This window comes from Lytechinus variegatus, chromosome 3 (genome assembly GCF_018143015.1).
Source record: "Lytechinus variegatus isolate NC3 chromosome 3, Lvar_3.0, whole genome shotgun sequence".
NCBI lineage: Eukaryota > Metazoa > Echinodermata > Echinoidea > Temnopleuroida > Toxopneustidae > Lytechinus > Lytechinus variegatus.
This window is the reverse complement of record NC_054742.1, coordinates 36,526,777-36,547,490: the sequence shown is the minus strand read 5'-3', so window position 1 is coordinate 36,547,490 and position 20,714 is coordinate 36,526,777. Positions and strand designations below refer to the sequence as shown.

Below are 20,714 nucleotides of genomic sequence, written 5' to 3'. Positions count from 1 at the left end.
TTTATATGAAATTTTCACTTTACCTTCATTCTTTCCTTTCTAAATAGATTCATATACCCAGGTCGGAAAGTAGAGTCAAGGTCTTCGGGAAATAAGCTAGTTTGAAGTTCCATTCTGCTCATGATCAGGTCATTTGAACTCAAATGGCATGCCTTAATATACGAGATAAGCACCAACTTTGATACCTTGATTATTCATAATATTCTTTTGAATTGTGCTTTTCATTGGATACATTGAAAGCAATAATGGGCGACTGGTATTACATCGCTGACCAAGAAAATTGTAATAGCAACATGCACAGGCATTCAAAGTAGAAATACCTTCATAAAGACAAGTGTTCATTGATGTGCTATTCTAGTCACCTGGTCTGTGCGATTTCTGCATCCTGCTATGGTAGACATGCTCGCATATCTTGCTTTGAGATCTGCCTATCATAGTAAAAGGAAAGGTCAATTGTTCAAACTTGACCCCCCCCCCTTCCGTCTCTCCCCTCTACTAGTCTATGAAATTTAAAACACCTATCAAACACAGAAGTCAAGAAATATGAACAATCCCTTTATATATTGGTCAATGACATAAAGAAGGAAAAAGACATGAAATCCACTGGTGAAAATTGCCCTTTTATGAGTTTTGTCTACCTTACTACAAAAATGTTCACATCAAACAGGGACCGCGGAACGGTTTTCAAAGTGGGGGGGGGGGGGCTGACCATGCAAAAAATCACAATCGTATGGTCAATTTTTTTTGTGTGTACATGGTTATGAAAAAAAAAGTGGGGGGGGGGGGTTGCAGCCCCCCCAGCTTCTGCGGTCCTTGTCAAATAGACAGTAGGTACATACATTAAACACCCTTTCCCTGATTCTCTCTATCCCTGCATGTGGGTGTGTGTGGGTATGTGAGGGTAAGGGTGGGTGGCTGTGTGTGTGTGTAGTCTATATATATCTCTCTCTCTGTTTCCCCACTCTCTTGCCTCCTTTCTCTACCAAAACACACCAACTGATTTTGTTTGTATCACTCTTTGGTTTCTGAAAATGATTGTAATGTAACAATAAAAATGATACAACATATTCCTGAAACATTAAAATCTTTTTATTAATAATAAATACCATCATAAAATGTGTGGTTAACATACTACCCACTGTAAGTGTTCATTGTTACACTCCAAATTAATGGAATGAAATTTACATATAGGGCATATTCATTTGAAATCAGTCTTAACATTTTGCATGTCTTTAGTCTGAAATTATGCAAAGCCAGCAGATATTGAAGATATTTATTAGAAATACTTGTACCAAACTTGGACAATGAATATTGATTGCTTTTTGAAAACATTTATTAGATTGATATATATTTGTTTCACCTCAAAAATTGTATTCAAGTGGCCATACATTCATATACAAGCAAGTCAGCTGAGTGTTTTGTGTTGAAGCTCTGTGTACGAGAAAAATAAAAAAAATATATAGACTGGTCTGGTTCCAATACACATTCTGCTGCCAATGCTCACCCAATTTACATTTGAATTCAAACTATTTGACTAAACAAATGGTAGTATTCTTGGAATAAATCTGGTGTTGGGCAGTTTACGCAACTTTCATAACCATATGTATAAAAGATATCTATTATTCTTGCTTGGAATTCATTTAAGTTTTATTACTTTAACTCAACTGTATGAACAATATCTTGTATTCTTATCTGAAATTCATATGGTATTATAACTTTTACTCAATGTTTAGATCTTTCATTCCCCATCATGATCATTTGAACTTGAAATTGGAGTCATAATGGAAGTGTAAAAAAACCTATGTACTACAACAAATTATATTCAGTATTGATCTAACTGGGCTTGAGGGCAGATAAAGGGCAGAACATATCCAGCTATCTGATATTACTAAGAAAATATGTATTGATCAGGGTTAATTAATTAAATACCCTTAGATGGTAGGAGAAACAGCTGGAATAGTGATACAAGGACAACTTCATACATGTAGTTTGTATTTCAGCAGGTAAACCCATATCTGAAGTAGGAAAAACACATTCACATTCCTGCTATGTGCAAATGGTATAATTTATCCTTGTAACAACTTTAATTGATGGCTCAGGAATAAATGAGATGGCAGCATAATCATTGTTTAGCTACATAAACCTTGGCCATCCTGAAGAACCAGTTCATCTGTGCTTCTATTGATTCAGCACAGTAATCTTTGTGTGTCCTTAGTGCTCAATGGATGAACAAAACACATCCTACAACATTGCACTTTGATAATTTATCATTCAATAGAGCTAGCATTCATCATCATCCATAGGTATTAAAGGTTGGTGGACTTAAGCCTTTAATTTGATGCTTTAATGAAAATTCACACAGAATCAGATAAATCACCTTAACTCATTTGACTTGACTACATTTTCCCCTTTAATACCAGCATAACTGCCAAAGGTCTGTTGTTAGAAGAGGATTTCAAATTGGATGGTCAAGGGCGGACCAAAAGAACTGAGATAGCCAGCTGGTCATTTATTTCAAATTGCTGGGGTTTCCTTCAGAAAGCTGTACTTTCAATATCAATTAGACAGATTTGTAGAGGAACGTTGTCTTGGGTTTGGTGTTCAATGGAGATCAGGGACTCATTTCATAAAGTGTTATCACTTTTGAAACTTTGTTGTTGATTGCAATAACCATGGTAACAGGACTCAGGAGCCAATCACAATCAAAGTGTCAATGGTATTTACAGTAATGGCAAAGTTGCTACAATTGTAATTCTTTATGAAATGAGACCCAGGACAGAGTCAGCATAACAAACTTTCAATACATTTTGGATTTGATAACGTTTATGATAACTTAATTACAGTTCAAAGGAAATCCGAATCGGCCATTCACAAATAGTTAGGTGTGAATGAAACCGCACTTAAATTCCAAGTTATCATAAAATGCATCACTAAATTCAGCACATTTTAAGGAGACATGTACTCCCACATGATGAGATAAAGTGTTATAATTATTGTAACTTTGCCATTGATTGCACTAACCATGGTAACAGGACTCAGGAGCCAATCACAATCAATGATGAGATAAAGGGTCATACTTTAACCCTTTGCACGCTAATTTCGCAATTTTGCACATTCGTACAATTAAATTCAGTAATAATTAGTTTTTTCCCCTACCTTCAAATTAGATAAGCTTATAAAAGGCAATAATTCTTGGATGACATCCAATATAATAATATGTATCAATGGTGTAATATGGATATCTTGAAAGACCAAGACATGGAAACAATTGTCATTATCATCCCCCCAAAATTAATTCAGCGTGCAAAGAGTTAATAACTCTTTGTGAAACAACCCTTTATTTTGTAGAAATCAGCTACTTTCTTTGGATTCATAGAGGTTTCCTGTCAATTGTTTATTTCATCAGGGATCCCTAAGGTCCAGAGGTACTTGAGTGTGTCCATGAGTCTAATGTTCAAGGCAAGTCCACAATCAGATGAGTTAGCTCTCCTCTTTATCTGAATTAGCAAGATTGTTTTTCAGCAGTGTTAAATTCAAAAGTGCTGCTACTGTTGGTTGGTAGAAGATAACCACCTTGGGTTTAGTGTTCAATGGAGCTCCAAACAGATTCAGTTTTGTGCTGGTGTATGTCGAATGCCTAGTGATGATATCTGCATTCATCAAGATCTGTAGGATGTAATAATAATCAATATTTAGACCAATGACCATGAGCAATTCATAAGCTGAAGACGGAAGTGTACGCAAACCATGAAAGATGCTAAAATTCTTATGTTACAATAATAGAAAATGTACATGTCTGGTAGCACATTCATTATTGTTTTTAATTCTAAATCATCAAAGAATAGGAAGGGGATGTCTTGATATTTTGTGCCATTATTCTGAAATGCACACAGAAAGTGTTACAAATTCTATAATTTTTTTGCATTAAGAAGGAGCTCATGACCCCCAGTAAGATATGTTCTCTATTGACATGTGTTTTGACTAAGAAAATGTGATACCTTCAGGTCTTATAACAGCTATCCACTTAAAGCACACTTCAAATCTCATATGATTTTTCCCATATTTTGGTCTCACTTTGATCAAAGTATATTGATGCGAAATTTTTTGAAAATGAAAAGGATTTCATTTGAACCATGGAATGTTCTTAAGTGACACTGTAAAAACAACCTCCTCACAGGAATGATGAGATGGAGAAGAAAAAAAGGATGATTCACCTTGAAGAGGTGTAAGCAATCTACTGGAGACATGCAGGACTGGTAATGTTGAAAGATATCACTCTCTTTGATTCCTGGCTTAGATATTATCATCAATCCAACACTACTTAGAAATAAGATGAGTGACTTGATGCTGACTGACCCATCAATGTTCGTCCAGGGATGGCACAGAATGGACACTTGTTCATATTTCCTGTAACAATAACCAATATGCAATGTTATATATCCATGATTGCTCCTGAAAACAAGACTTAGGCTTGGGATGGAGCCTCTCTGGTTCATAGTTCATTTCACTAATATTGTAATTTGATTTAAATCTAAATTATGTTCTAACATCTTAGCTGAAAATTCTCACTTCACCCTTTACATGCTTGAAATGGGATCTGATCACTCATGTACGTACTGAAAATTGTTCTCAAGCACAAAATTTGAATTAAAAATTTAATTAATCATCTTGAATAATGTCATACCCTGAATCTAGGTATTAAAAGGAATTTCATTTAGAAAACATTAATAACATTAGATGGGGAGGGGGAGGTGGTTGCTACATTTATTCATACATTCAAATTCAACAAGTTTTCGTTACTAAAGCAGTGGTGAAAAATGATACATCAGTCACTACACATTTGGAAGATATGAATGGCAGAATTTAAGTCCAATATAATCATTACATACATTAACAATAGTTAGTACAAGCCTTTCATCCAGCAAGCATCCCTAATCCTAGTTTAAATTCATCAAAAACAAAGATGAAAGGTGCCGTGTACCTTTAAAGCTGGATTCCAGCTGACAAGGCAAAGGCCTTTCTTAGGGTCTTTTGAATCTTTACTATTACAATAAAAATGCTTTGATATGACTTTAATAAGCACATGTATACTTACACTTCAACCGCTTGTATCTTTTCCTTCTTGTCACCTTTCTTCCGTTTCTTTCCCTTCGATACTAATGCTTCATCATCATCTTTAGCTATAGTCTCTGCTAAGCGATTTTCTTCTGATACCTCTTTGTCTCTCTCAAACTCTTCCCCCTCCCCTCTCCTGTTAATAGAAGCTGCCAGGAGTATCTCATCTGTTGGCACTTGATTTGAGGAGTGAGTTTCACAATGAACGTCTTGCTTGTCCCTAACAGAATTATCACCATTCATCGTCCCTCCCTGTGAAATGGATTCTTCTGGTACTTTAGTCTTCTTTGCTGGACTGGCCAAACCACTGTTATCTGGAGGGGTGCTGGTGGTAGGCAATGGTACTATCTTTACTGATTTTAGTAACCACTTGGAAGCATTCTTCTGTGCCACAAGTCTCACAACAGAGGTACCCACCTCTAGGAGCTAAGGTAAGCAAAGATAATAAATTTCTATTACAATACAGTGATATTTTTATAAAAAGTTTTTATTTACTTTACAAATCAAATATATGTATTCAAAGTGAATGATGGAGATATAAATTCACCAAATAAAACCTTTTATGAATTCAGTCATCAAGCAAAAATCTCAAATTATCATTTAGTCAGTATAAAGGGATTTCCTTAAATATTTTATTCAATTTCAAGAACAAGACACGACCTCTGAGACCTTTGACCATGTGATCCCCAAAATATAATCAGACCATTAACGATAATATGCATACATGAACCAAGTCTAAAAAAATTTTACAAGAAAAGGGAATTTTCAAGTAATTTAAGACATCTCTGAACTTACACATGCAAACATAGGGAGTTGGTCACTTAAAATATGATAAGGTCCATAATAATGATATATATATAGTGCAGTTTGTATAGGCCTATACTCTACTGCGCCTAAAGCCAGGTTAATAATAGCAAGCATTTTGTGTCCTCAGGCAAAAAGCGCTATATAAATCCAGCTATTATTATTATCACTATTATTACCCTGTCATAAAGGTGCTAAAGTTTTCAAGGAATAAATCATACAGATCACAAGAACTAATTATTTTCAGGTATATGATCTCTGAGACCCTTGATCTGAAAGCCCTAAAATTCAATCAGGTCATCTTCCATTGTGGCTTTGACAATGAATAAAAATTAAACAAGAGACCATGGCAAAAATGCAAGAAGCTAAATTTGCATCAATCATTTACATTTACATTTCACAAGAATGTTTCAATTGTGAGTTTGAATACTATAGACCTGCCTTAATTGTAATTCATATTGATTGCTGGCATAAGACTTGAGCATCATGTGCATCATAACCATAAACATATCAAGTCAAAGCCAAGTACTTACTAACTGTTCTTGAAGCAAGATCCTCAAACAGCTGAATACTCTGTTCCTTGCATGGTGTGTATTCGGATGGATGGCATGAAGAAGCCGGGGATAGGTAAGACCTAATGATCCTGCTGCCTTAACAAGTTGGTAGATAGTCAACATATGTGAATGGTCTTCATGTCTGGATGAAAATATAACAAAAGACAAATAAGTGAGTCCAGAGTTTTAAATCAAATATCCTCCCCATGAATAGGTAACCAGATTTGCCTCGCACTCACAATAATCAATATTTACCCTTACTCAATGCATTCTCCATCCTAAAACCAGAGGAAGGCCATTCTGCACTTCTTCACTTGCTACTTCCAAGAATTAATTAGTTGTCTCTTCCTCTGATCGCCTACCTCAAATTCAAAGCCCTTCATAAATGTCTACTACATGTATGTGTTAACTTCCATCACTACCATTGAAGATTGTACCAATGGATTCAAGACAAGTGGAATGCCTCTGGCTGTCTCACCTGCATCACGCGATTCAACATAGCAGCATTGCTGACTTTGAAAACTACTATAACTCGCACAAGATGTTCAGTGATACTTGGTTACTCTTATTTCCACGTTTTATGAACTAGACCAATACACTTAATACAGAGATAGGATGGTAATTTAACAAATACCCCCAATGTGGCCAAAATTCATTGACCTCACATGACCTTTGACCTTGATCATGTGACCTGAAACTTGCACAGGATATTCAGTGATACTTGATTACTCTTATGTCCAAGTTTCAAAAGTCAGATCAATAAACTTGCAAAGTTATGATGGTAATTCAACAGATACCCCCATTATGCCAAAAGTTCATTGACCTCTGACTTTGGTTATGTGACCTAAAATGCACACAGGAGGTTCAGTGATACTTGATTACTCTTATGTCCAAGTTTCATGAACTAGACCAACATACTAACAAAGTTATGATGGTAATTCAACAAATACCCCCAATTCGGCCAAAGTTCATTGACCCTAAATGACCTTTGACCTTGATCATGTGACCTGAAACTTGCACAGGATGTTCAGTGATACTTGATTACTATTATGTCCAAGTTTCATGAATCAGATCCAAAAACTTTTAAAGTTTTGATTGTAATTCAACAGAGTTCATTGACCCTAAATGACCTTTGACCTTGGTCATGTGACATGAAACTCATGCAGGATGTATGATGATACATGATTGACCTTATGTCCAAGTTTAATGAACTAGGTCCATATATTTTCTAAGTTATGATGACATTTCAAAAACTTAACCTCAGGATAAGATTTTGATGTTGATTCCCCCAACATGGTCTAAGTTCATTGACCCTAAATGACCTTTGACCTTGGTCATGTGACATGACACTCTGATAGGATGTTCAGTAATACTTGATTACCTTATGGCTAAGTTTCATGAACTAGGTCCATATACTTTCTAAGTTATGATGTCATTTCAAAAACTTAACCTCAGGTTAAGATTTGATGTTGACGCCGCCGCCGCAAAAGCGGCCCTATACTCTATAGTCTCACTCTGTTATGCAGGTGAGACAAAAACTAACCAATTCACATACGTGTGTGTGTGTATTAGTGTGTTTACCCATTGTCAGTTTTTGTACAATTTAATACATTCAGATGCATGATAATGGGGCATTTACAAATAATATGTCTCAACAATCCAAAATACAACAAGAAATAGTATGATTTCTGTCATTTGTCATAAACAAAGTTTGCAAGTTTTAAACTCATGGACTCAAGTGTAATATTCAGATTAAAGGAAATATCCAAAGTGTCATGATTGACATCTGAAAATCAATTGTGTAAACAAATATTAACCACCACTAATATCTATTTAGGGCAAAAAAACAGCACATAGCCCACATGCCTTCTCAAACAAATTTATAAACAAGCATATGTGTATGTAATCTATTTCCTCTTCTGTTGGTTTCATATTTCCTACACTATACTTTGAGATGGATGGAAGATAACTGTATCTTTGCTGTTCAATCATGGTTGTATTCAATCTGTGTACAATCAGATCTACTTCTAAGATGGTCTAATACCACATGGGTTGACGTTATTTGGTCTACTATTAATTTGGTCTACATGCTGTTTGGTCTACACAACAATTGATCTAATACCCAGTCAGTTGAATTATCATATAGTCTCAAGGAAATTGGTTGAATTTTACACTTTTTCTACTTAAGAAATAAAAAAATATAAAAAAAAATTGAAAATCAAACAGTTCATTTTAACCACACAGATTAAGTGGTGTTAGACCAAGTTGAAATAAGACAAAGTAGTACATAGACTACATAGCAATGAGACCAAATGGTTAGTAGACAAACAGGTTGGAGACGATCTAGGGTTATACCATGTGGGATGAGAAAATAAATCAAAGTTGACTGAATGGGTGAAGACCAATCAGGAATTGACCATTAATATCTGTAATAATGTCAATAACTCACCCTTTGCAAACGTCTTCCAGACTCCTACGAGGGTTGTTCATGGTGTACCTGAAGCTTGGTTTGAAATCACTGCTAGTGTGAGGACCAAGAAATGCCACAACTGGTCCACAGGGCTGGTGAATCAATTCACCAAGGGTCTGCACATATTGTGATGTTGTACTTTTACTAGTTCTAGCCTTGCTTTCTGAATGCCTTGAGGGGCTCATGGACTTTTCCCTTGGAACTAGATCCCCTCCATTGGTGCCATTCCTGGATTGGATAGGGGTTTGTTGATTACCATCATCACCTGTCCTTTCAATGTCCATGCTGTTTTCTTCACTTGAAGAAATGCTAGGTTGCGAACTGCCAGTTCTTTGATGGGAAGTGTCCTTTATGCTACGCACTTTATCTTGATCATTATGTTCTTGTCTAGAAGGCACATGAAACCTGTCTAGAATACTGATAAGACTTGGGGTCGGTGTCATGAAAACACTACATCTACGGACAATGATGTCCTCGTGGATATTTTGAGGCTTCTTGGTGTAATCCTGGGTCAGAAACCCTCTCATGGTCAACCAATTAAAGAAAGAACTAGATTTTGTAGCCCTGGGTGTTCCGTCAGTTGAAGCTGAGTTCACAGAAGCTGTGTCATCGACCTGCTTGGAATCATCTGAAGGTAATTCTTCTCTTGGAGTCTCCTGAGAGGAGTCTTCAGGATTGATTTCATCTTGGCACGTCTCTGGAGTTTGTGCTACTTTAGGCATGAAGTAATCATGGTCCAAGGCAAGAGATCGTCTAGCTGCTGATGCTGCATCAAGAGCAACAGCTGCTCGAGATGGCATAGTGGGTTTGACACTACTCGCATCCACACTGTTCATCTCCTTCTTCACATCACCCAATAATCGAGGAATCAGTGACTTCATTGCAACCTTCTTATTCCCTTGTTCTGACGTCTGCTGTTTGTCGGCCACTTTCTGACTCCATTCTTCATGTGCTGTTCTGACAAATGCTACCTTCTTCCGTCCAGCAGTTGCCACAAGGTGCCTCCTCAGCTTCCTTGGAGCTACATTCTCACTGATTTCTGATGCCTTTCGCTTCCCTTCTCTTGATTTCCCTGAAATACTGTCATCATCCTCCTCCTCAAAGTCACCCTCTTCAATGGCCAACAACATTTCTTCTTCATGTCTCTTCTGTAGATGTGCTCTCTCGCTAGCACTCAGGTCTAATGATATAATTTCCTTCGGAATGTCCACTGAGTCATATGCCTGAATGAAAAATAATGAGTCTTTTTTTAACAGGTTGTAAGGCTTAAGAGATCATAAACATATTCTTTTAAACAATAGCTGAAGAAGTATCTTTAATTAAAAATAAAAAGAAATCACATTTGTTCATGCTGTTTTTCAAGCCATGTGTTGATTCAGACATGGTTACTAAAACCCTTCCCTCATTTTTAATCACTCTCAAGTATGTATTCAAAACATATCCCTGTTGCAAAAAAAGCAAATAACAATCAAAACTTTTCAATTCCTTTTCATATTCAGGAAGACTACTATCTAACTAAATAGGCTGACTGGAAAGGACAGTTGTTCACATACATGCATTTCTGTTTTTGGTACATGATTACATAGCAAAACATTTTAACCCTAAGGGGAGGGGGGTGGAAAGGGATTCTGGATCCTCTATGTTTCATGTGATAAGTAGCCTACACATGAAAAAAAATTGCCACCACAGTTTTGTATTACCTTGAGTCTTTAATAATTCATAGAGACTTTTAAAGGCATTTCATTTTTTGGTTCTAAGTTTTTGAACATCAGACCCCAAATTAGTACCATGATTTCGACCATGTGAATGAAGCAATTAAAATATTTAACTCACCAGTTCCAGAGCTGGAATACATAGCAAACTAGATCTGTTTCCCTTCATTTTATCTAGTGCCAGAGTAGGTGCAGAACATTCATCTGAGATTGGGAAAGAAGATAACATTCTATTTTAAATTGACTCAAAACTGAGTAAAAAAAAATATCATATAGCATATCACCAATAAATTTTATATCTATCAATTGAAATGAAATGATGTACAAGTGAAGGAAAGGATACATGTGCACATTTACATGGTGTCTATCAAATACTATTGCAAGCATAAAGTAGACAACATGTAACACAAATTTTTAGGTATAACTCCCCATTATGAAAGATTTACTTTGTTTTATCAGGCAACAATCTCAAGGCTGAACTCCCCAATAAAAAAATTACTTTGTATTATTACGCACCAATCTTAAGGCTGAACTCCCCAATAAAAAAATTACTTTGTATTATTACGCACCAATCTTAAGGCTGAACTCCCAAATAAGAAAGATTGACTTTGTTTTATCAGTAAATAATCTCTAGGCTTAACTTCATGTACCCATCATGATTACTCTATAACCAATGACAATGAAAGAATTACCTCGTTTCCATGCAACAATGTCATCAAGAGCCATACTTGTTTCATCCAAGATCTTTTCAGGAATACTAGGCACTTTGAAAAGATTGAAGAATGTCTTGGTGAACTGGAAGGACATAGGCATTGCATGCAAGGCTCGTTGGGGACTCGACACATCCTGCATACCACGCTGTAAGAAAAACAAACATAATGAATGCAGATGCTGACTTTAATATACAAATAGCGAATAGGCATGAGTGCGATGGTGCAAGATTTCGCATGAGGTAAAAGAAAGATGCTCTATTCAACGAGGCATTAGCCGAATTAGCCGAGTTGAATAGAGCGTTTCTTTCACCGAATGCGAAATCTCGCACCATTGCACGAATAAGAATATTCGCTATTTGTGTTGTACAACGCCTCGGAATCTAGCGAAAATATGAATAAAACAAGAGTTTTTCCCTCCAGTAATCTATGAAAAGGGAGCAAAATATTGAAAGCGAAAAGCAAAATCCCACAAGCTGGGCCCACATGATCTTGGACAGCATTGCGCATTTAGCCAGCGGGCTGTACGCGCATTGTCACCTTATTCAATGAAATCGCATCGTGACGTCACCTCCTAAAACCGTGCAATGGTACATTTTGGATGGTACGTCTTGTGTGGAACGGTACGAATGTGTGACATTCAGCCTCCCATTTGATCGCGTACAACAAGCTAAGTAGGCGTTGTACAAAAACAACACCTGAATAATTATTCACTAGAAACACCATTCATATGATAATAAAATATTATATTCCCTGACCCTCACCTTGATCATGTGAACTGGAACTCACACAGAATGTTCAATCATACTTGATAACTCAAGAATTAGAATTTCAAGAACTAGAATTTCAAGAACTAGATACATAAACTGTCAAAAATTATGATGGCAATTCAACAAATACCCCCAACATGGCCACTGTTATTTGACACTGAATGACCTTTGACCTTGGTTATGTGATGTAAAACTCACAAAGGGTGTACAATTATAATTGATTGCTCCTATGTCCAACTTTCATGAACAAGATCCATAAAGTTTCAAAGTTATCATGGCAATTTCACAAATACCCCCAACATAGTCACATGGTCAAAGACCTTTCACCTTGGTTGTAAGACCTGACCCGAATCTCAAGGAGGATGTTTAGTGATACACCATTACCCTTATGTCCAAGTTTCATGAACTAGATCCACAAACTTTCCAAGTTATTCCAACATTTCAAAAACTTAACCTTGGTTAAGATTTTGAGATTGATTTCACAATTAATTATTCCTTTGTTTTGATATCTAATATATGAAATAGCTTGAACCCAGATCTCTAAGGACACTACGGTGGTCTAGTGGTTATGACACTGGTCTAGTAATCCAGAGGTCATAGGTTCGAAAACCGCCTGGTAGACTTCACACAGCACTTGCGTGTGTTACCCTTGTGGTGCTGTCAGAGAAAAAAATATCTTATTTCTTTTTTTTATTCCCCAACAATTTAACTATTCTTTTTAAAGCTAGTTAGCTGTAGTATAAGTAGGCATTATTATAAGAAACATTTGATACAAAAGCAATACTTACATTCCTTCCCGTAAAGCCATGGCTTTTGAGGGTATCTAGCGCCCTCTGTAGTTGCTTTGTATCATATTGCTTCAAAGCATAGTAGATCTGTTTCATCTCTCCTTGTCTGAAGTGATGTGATAGCAGTGATATCTATAAAATGAAATTAAATCATTTGCAAGTGAGGGTACATATACATATGCATTTTTATTATGTGTCAACAAAACGATTGGCAAGCTCAAACTAGCAAACTAGCAAACTCCGCTTTGTCTTTAATGTTAAGAAGTGTGCTTCCCTTACCATCACTAGGAAGCGAGCTCCCATACAACACAGCTACAGGCTTTCCAATGAGGTAATAGCAAAGGTCGACCAATACAAATACCTCGGAGTCACCATCTCCAAAGACCTCCGATGGAACACGCACTGTCAACTTATTGCGAACAAGGCCAGCAAAACCCTTGGGTTGCTGAGAAGAACTCTCTCACCTTGTTCTGAAAAGGCCAAATCAAATGCGTATATGGCCTTGGTTCGACCGCAGCTTGAGTATGGTGCTGAAGCCTGGAATCCCCACACCTCTACTACGGCTGCAAGCCTGGAAAGGGTACAGAAAACAGCTGCTCGCTTTGTCACCTGCGACTATAGAAAATCTACATCAGCCTCAGGACTTGACTCAAATTTGGGATGGGACCAGCTGCAAACACGTCGTCTCCTTGCACAAAGCACCATGCTCTATCAAATATACCACCAGCTTGTGAATATCCAGCTTCCACACTTCATAACCAAGGCTCCATACATCAGTAGAAGAGATCATATGCTAAAACTCTCTGTACCACAAGCAACGACTGATGCATACAAATTTTCATATTATCCCTGTACCATTCGTATCTGGAACCACCTACCAGCTAAAGCAGTTACTGCCCCATCAGTTCCTGTCTTCCGGGGGGGGGGGGGGCTGCCCTTCCTGTCATCAGAGGGTTAAAGCCTCCTGTAGGTTCCAGAATGCTGGAAGCACTAGGAGCATTATTTTTACTTGCACTTCACCAATTTTATTGTAAATAGAATTCCAACAAAATTGCACCATCACCTTCTGTCACAGCACATCCAATCCCAGTTTAGCTAGGAAGAGCTGCTTAAGGGATTATTCCTTCAAGGTTCAAGTTGAGTAAAAAAAAATGCACAATTTTAAAAATATTTTTTTGTGAGCGTAATGTGAATGGACTAATACTTGTCAACATTCTTTATTTAGATACATCTATAGATAAATGTACAAATAAAAGATTCAAAAAAATGTTGTATGTACTTGAATGAATGACAAGTACATGTACAGGTCTAAGAGTAATATCTATGCTGGTATGAGTCGAGGAATGATATGGCTTTTGAATTTCTGAAACATATTTAGATGCACAGATATACAGAACGTATATATTTTCTACACAACTTCAAGGTCAAATGGACAGACATGCATAAACAATACAAATTATGTAATTTTCAAGATATAACAATTAAAAAAAATTGAAATCCTCGCAATTTTTACCAAAACCTTATAATTCTTTTTAGAACTTGCTTGGGAAATTATATCTTGAAAGAAACAAATCCACTAACTACTGAATGATGCAATTCCATTTTTATGACTTACTAGTACAACTGTTAAAAGGAGATGGTGTGTGATATCTTCTTCTGACTTGACATCCATGGATTCAATCTCTTTCATTGTCATGGCAACAGGAATGTTGCTGTTTATCAAATCATAGTTCAGATAGAGCTCCTCCAAAGTTGAAGGTATTGCTAAAATGGTATCCTTACTTTGGGACCTGTATAAAGGATAGAATTTTTTTCATAACTGGACTGAACTGTCTTAAAAAAGCTCATTACTATCTTGATCTGTTGAAAATGAGACAATAGTACACTAGCGTAGACAACAAATGCATGCATCATTATCCGGGGCCCTTTTCTATTACAAAAGTTGTCACTGACTCAAATTAAACATCAACTTCCATTCTCACTTAAATATTTGAGTTTGATCTCATATGTATAAAAATAACTCCGAAGCAACAAAATGAGTAAGAATAATGGTGATCTCACAATCTTAATGAGTCAATCGGTCTTACATATTTTTACACATTCTTACAGGAATTATAGGGGAGCCGGATTCATTTGATTTACTCGTTTGAAATTCATGACATGCATATATTAAAGCGTTTATAAGAAGTAATGTGTAACTTCAAAATTTAAAGAACTCATTATTTTTCAGACAATTTTGATCAAAATATTAGTATTATTGTTTGTATCCAGTCACTCAATTAATTCAGTTTAATCAAATTTTATGCCAGAGTGACTCTTAATGGTTTTATGAATACGAAAGCAAATATCAAGTGAACATTTTAACCCTAAATGGACGGGGGGGGGGGGGGGGGACATGTTGGCCCCCCTCAACGCTTCACACGATATTTCCGAAACACAAAAAGATGGCGCCTAAGAATTTTATGACTTTTTTCTTTGAAGTCTCGCGGAACTTTTAAGACCAAATTTTCAACATAGGGGTATAGCATCGCTACGTCACATGACTTTTTATGAGACAATGTCATGCCGAAAATGTCTAATTTTTCTACTTTATTTACAAAGTCTATGGGAGATGAAATTCATAAAAAGGTGATTATTTTTCGTTCTAATTGGTCTGCTTAATTAATTTAGGGTTTAACCCTATCTAGGCCGGGGGGGGGCCTCCGAGCCGCCCCCCTCAACAAATTGCGCGATATTTTTTGACCGCGCCACTCGCTGACTTTTTACTTTAAGTCTTGTGCAACTTTTAAGACCAATTTTGCGTCACCCGGGTACGTGGTTCTGAAATTACGCAACATTATGTAAGTGCATGTCAGACCAAAAATTGCTCAAAAACATGGTTTTGTGTACAAGGTCAATGCAAATTGTGTTTTCAACCAAAAACCATGAATGTATGAATATTTTTAGTTTTCCTGGTCTAACAGTATTTATTTTATGCTTTTTATGATCTCAGAAGAGTCCCCAACAAATTTCATTGAAAAAACAATGAAAAACTAAAGGTCAAAAAAACTAAGAAATACATAAGAAATTGCAAAAAACAATACATAGGAAAATGATTTGATATCACAATTTTTTTCATGTACACTAGCTAAGAACACCACAAAGAGTTTCTATACCAAAAATTGATACATTTGGAGCTTTATTTAGGGAGTTAGAGGAAAAAGTATGATTTCGCATACTAATTACGCATAAATTAGCATAATCATTTAATAGCGATTCGCATGAAATGAATTACTTTACAATTTTGTAGATTATGTCCCAGGCAACCCGTGTGCCAATTTTCGGCGCGATCGTTAGGTCGACCGAGATCTCAAGGGGGGGGGGCATATGAACTCCCAAAATACCCCGGCCTAGGTAGGGTTAATTTAGTTGTTAAATGGTCTGTAATAATTTCCATTGAAAAAAACAATGAAAAACAAAAGATGAAAAAACAAGTAAATACATAAGAAATTCTAAAGAAAAACAAGGAAAAATTGGCTTCTGCAATTTTTCTTTTTGGAAACCTTTAAATTAATTTACAGAGATGAGATCTGCAAAAAAAGAATAAAACTTGAAGTGAAATTTTGATGTTAAATATGCAAATAATGTCTTTCATGAACAACTTTGCATATTTTATTCATAACAAATAAAAAATAATTATTTTCAGAATTTAAAAAATACTATCTTGTAGTTTATGTGGTAAGGAATGTGCGTGCCAAATTTTGGCGTGATCGCGCGAACAGCGACTGAGATCAAAGGGGGCGGCCATCATGCCCCCTGTCCTCAATACATCTCAAATAGCCCAGGGGTGGTATTCTGAGATCCATTTTATCTCAGATAAAATAAAATATTTTATCTCCGTTAAAATCAGTGAGATAAAATACCCTTAAAATCTCTCCGAATTGGTATTCTGAGAACCATTTTATCTTCATTTTATCTCTGTAAGACACACCTATTTTTTAATCAATATCCAATTAGAAAGGCGCTTTTATAGCTCTCTCATATCACTCAACCAATTAAAATCCATTCCACCAGGAGGTGTGGCAAAGGGGTGAGATTGCGTCAATTTATTGACTTCAAATACGCTTGCACTATACGCTTGCGCGTCTTTACAGAGATTTCTTTTTAACAAAAAGGACAATACTCTCATCTTTTTTCGAAGTCTTTATCCCATCTTTTCAAGCATCATTTCAAAGACATGATGTGTACATTGTACACTCTCATATTATGAAGCATTTGGAAATGCATGAAATCTTGGTTGACAACCAACATGGTTTTAGAGCAAAACGTTCTACTACCACCCAGTTAGTACTTACTATCCATGACATAACAAATGCTCTCGAGAAAGGAAAGTCTGTACATGTAGCTTTCCTAGATTTTGCCAAAGCGTTCGATAAGGTACCACATGAACGACTACTGAGAAAACTACAATCATATGGCATTACTGGATCGCTCCTAAAGTGGGAAAGACAATTCCTCACAGGACGCTCCCAAACAGTCTTGGTCAATGGATCTCCCTCCGAGGAGTTGCCAGTGCTCTCAGGAGTGCCCCAGGGCACAGTAACCGGCCCACTAGATTTTCTTATGTACATCAATGATCTACCTGATGGCCTCCTGTCAACGACAAGGCTGTTCGCCGATGATTGTGTCATTTACACTTCTGGCACAAATTCTAATGACTTTCAAATCCTCCAAGACGATCTGTCAAAACTAGAAGAGTGGCAGAATAAATGGGCCATGTCCTTCAATCCAGCCAAATGTGTCATCATGAAAATACCATCCAAGGCAATACAGATTCCTACAGAAAGAGATTACACCTTCTGTGGCCAAAAACTACAGGAAGTGTCTACATGCTCTTACCTTGGTGTTGAAGTGGATAACAGGATGCGCTGGGACGCCCAGATCAACAAAGTCTGCTCCAAAGCTTCCAGAGTACTCGGTTTCCTGAGAAGGAACTTTTGGTCTGCTCCCAAGGAAATAAAACAACTTTCCTACCAAACGTTGGTGAGACCAATCCTGGAATATGCCTCCCCTGCATGGGATCCCCATTACAAGAAGGATACCCAGAAGATAGAAGCCATCCAGAGAAAGGCAGCTCGTTTCTGCACGGGGAACTACAGACGAACCAGTAGTGTCACTACCATGTTACGGGCCTTAGAATGGGACTCATTGGAAGACAGACGGAAATACAGTAGACTTGAGCCTAATGTTCCAAATAATCAAAGGTCTTGTTGCCATCAACCCCAAAAACTTCATCCAGCAAACCACCCGGCAGACCAGAGGAAATAGTATCAAGTTCCAGCGTCTGCTAATCAAAAGGGATGCTCATAAATACAGCTTCTTTCCTCGAACTACGAAGGATTGGAATGAGTTAAACATCGACACAACATTGATAACCTCATTGGACTCTTTTAAATCCAAACTCTCTCAAAAACCCAGCAAGTGACCTGCTTACTTGGTGGTCTCACACATCAATAAAGTTGGCGGAGTACAGCAAGTCTGCATATGCCGACTTAACCCAAGACAAGACAAGACAATATTAGTCAAGAAAAGTCTTATGAAATACTCTCTGATTGTACAGGAACAACGTAAAGGTGTTATTCTCAATAAATATATAATTTTTCTTCATTTTCATGTCACCATTTGGGGTTACTTCTCCTAGAAATATTGGTGAAATCAACGTCGCAGAGATAAAATAGCCTCTACCCTCTTTTAAGTTTATTTTATTTTTTCTTCAAAGTAACATGGGCGCAAGCACATCATCTGCGTTGCAATGGCCAGATACGCGATGGGTATGTGTACGCAGGCATTGTTGTTGCGTATCATCTGTAGATACGCAAGATAAAATCTAAAATTTTATCTGAGAGATAAAATCTCATCTCAGAATACCAATTTCATTTTAAGAGATAAAATAAAATATTTTAAAGATAAAATGACCTCAGAATACCACCCCAGTCCTTTTAGGGTTAAGGGAATAAACAGTTAAAAAATATATCAATATTGCATGAAATTTGAGCTCTTTAAGAAAAACCACTCAATAATTAAGTACGGTATTGAAAATAAGATGTTGACTCACTCAAACTTCTTGCTAAGTACCATACAGAGGTCTCTGAATTCTTTGCGTCGTGCAGCCTCATTACCAAAGGTTTTATCCCCCGACATGAACTTTGACATGATCTCCTGCAGGTCAAAGGTTCAAGAATTATACACAGATCCAATTAATTTAATATATGAATTCAAGGGCAACATGGAGGAGGCCTAAGAAGTTAAATAAAAAATAGTCAGTACTGATAAGGACTGGTTGATAATGGAGTAATAAAGAAGAAAACTAAAAGGCAAGAAATAGAAAGATGAAAGTAAGAAGTATATTTTGTAATATATGATGTAGTCCTTTAAAATGACTGCAAACAAGATGAAAATGAAGACTTTGAGTAGAAGAGAGTTTAGTTAAAAAGTCCCTGTAGCATTGGTTAGATGAGTACGGATGTTTAGACGTGCAGTATAGAGGAGAAAATGAGCTATGAAGATTAGATAAGCAGTTAAGCTATTATTATTATTATCATTATTATTTGTTTGGCGTCACCTGTGCCTAGGAGGCGAAAAGCGAACTGAATCACTGTGACCCGCAGGTCTCTCCTCCCGATATAACTGATTGGAAGGAATGCAGGTGGACCACTACACCGGGGTTTCCCCTACTCTTATACGAATAGTGCAATGGGTTCTTAACGTGCAAAGGTGGTGACTCTCCTCTACACGGGGCCTCCATTTAACGTCCTATCCGAGGGACGGAGTGTTTTCCATTGTAACATAGCCTGCATCTATGAAACATGGGAGAGACGTTTACACACAACGCATTGGCTTCAGTCATCCGCTTCAATATGTTGAGGAGTTTTGATGTTCCGGACAGCTTGACTGTCTGTTCCCATGAGTTCAATGACATTTTAAGGACATTCCACAATTAAAATGAAGTCATTTTCAACTGGGTTATGCAGAGTCTAATACTTTGATACTATGAGGGCCAAATGTGTAACAAAATGATATAGGACAATATGCTTATCTTTGGATGGCATGTCAAATGAAGTTCTCAGGGAAAAACTATTTGTTAAAAGTATAATAAAAAGGAGAACATTACCAAGTCTGCATGGATGTCAGCTAAGCAGACAGTGAAGTTTGACATATTGGTGTCATTTTTTAGAAGAACTCTTATCCGACGAGCACATGATTCCGATGTCTTATCGCAGGATTCCTGCAAGACAAAAAACCCTTAATATGACAGATATTTCCATAGATCAGCCTTTAGGTTAATGCTAACTTGTCAGCATTGGTCTTTTCAATGTTCTTTAATTCTTGTTGCATTTATATACGTATGTTTCTCTGTTTTGTTTCATTGTCACTACTTTTTCTTCTCTATGTAATGCACTTTGTATCTTTTTACAAAAGGCACAATAAAAATGTTATGTTTCTTTATTACTTTGATCAAAACAATGAAAATATTAATTACTTGGTTCTTTCGTAGCATATGGCATGATATCATGTCCCAATTTATGTGTATCTGCTGATGACAATGATTCTTCTGAATTAATATAGCTAAAATAGATTGAGAAAAAATATACAGATTCAGTCACATCTAGCTAGGCACTCAGAACATAGATCAGAGAAGAATAATTGTTAGTCTCATTATTAGGAGTATCATCATTCTTGATTTTATTAAAATTATTATCAAAATTACTATTACCATTCATATGATTATTCTTGACATCTTTACAAATAATT

At 36.6% G+C, this 20,714-nt stretch overlaps 1 protein-coding gene across 1 annotated transcript in view; it reads right to left on the bottom strand.

Moving 5' to 3' along the window:
• Window positions 1-3,348: 3,348 nt before the first annotated feature.
• The window catches only part of LOC121410901 (general transcription factor 3C polypeptide 1-like), a 70,631-nt gene continuing 53,265 nt past the window's right edge, over window positions 3,349-20,714 (bottom strand). The window contains exons 26-36 of the mRNA XM_041603279.1: window positions 20,074-20,187; window positions 19,018-19,121; window positions 14,539-14,713; window positions 12,924-13,055; window positions 11,348-11,513; window positions 10,777-10,859; window positions 8,923-10,166; window positions 6,453-6,615; window positions 5,096-5,541; window positions 4,215-4,407; window positions 3,349-3,666 (exon numbers count right to left, since the gene is read on the bottom strand). Of these exons, the coding sequence (XP_041459213.1) occupies window positions 3,481-3,666; window positions 4,215-4,407; window positions 5,096-5,541; window positions 6,453-6,615; window positions 8,923-10,166; window positions 10,777-10,859; window positions 11,348-11,513; window positions 12,924-13,055; window positions 14,539-14,713; window positions 19,018-19,121; window positions 20,074-20,187 (3,006 nt within the window). The 3' untranslated portion in view covers window positions 3,349-3,480. The remainder of the gene's footprint in view (window positions 3,667-4,214; window positions 4,408-5,095; window positions 5,542-6,452; window positions 6,616-8,922; window positions 10,167-10,776; window positions 10,860-11,347; window positions 11,514-12,923; window positions 13,056-14,538; window positions 14,714-19,017; window positions 19,122-20,073; window positions 20,188-20,714) is intronic.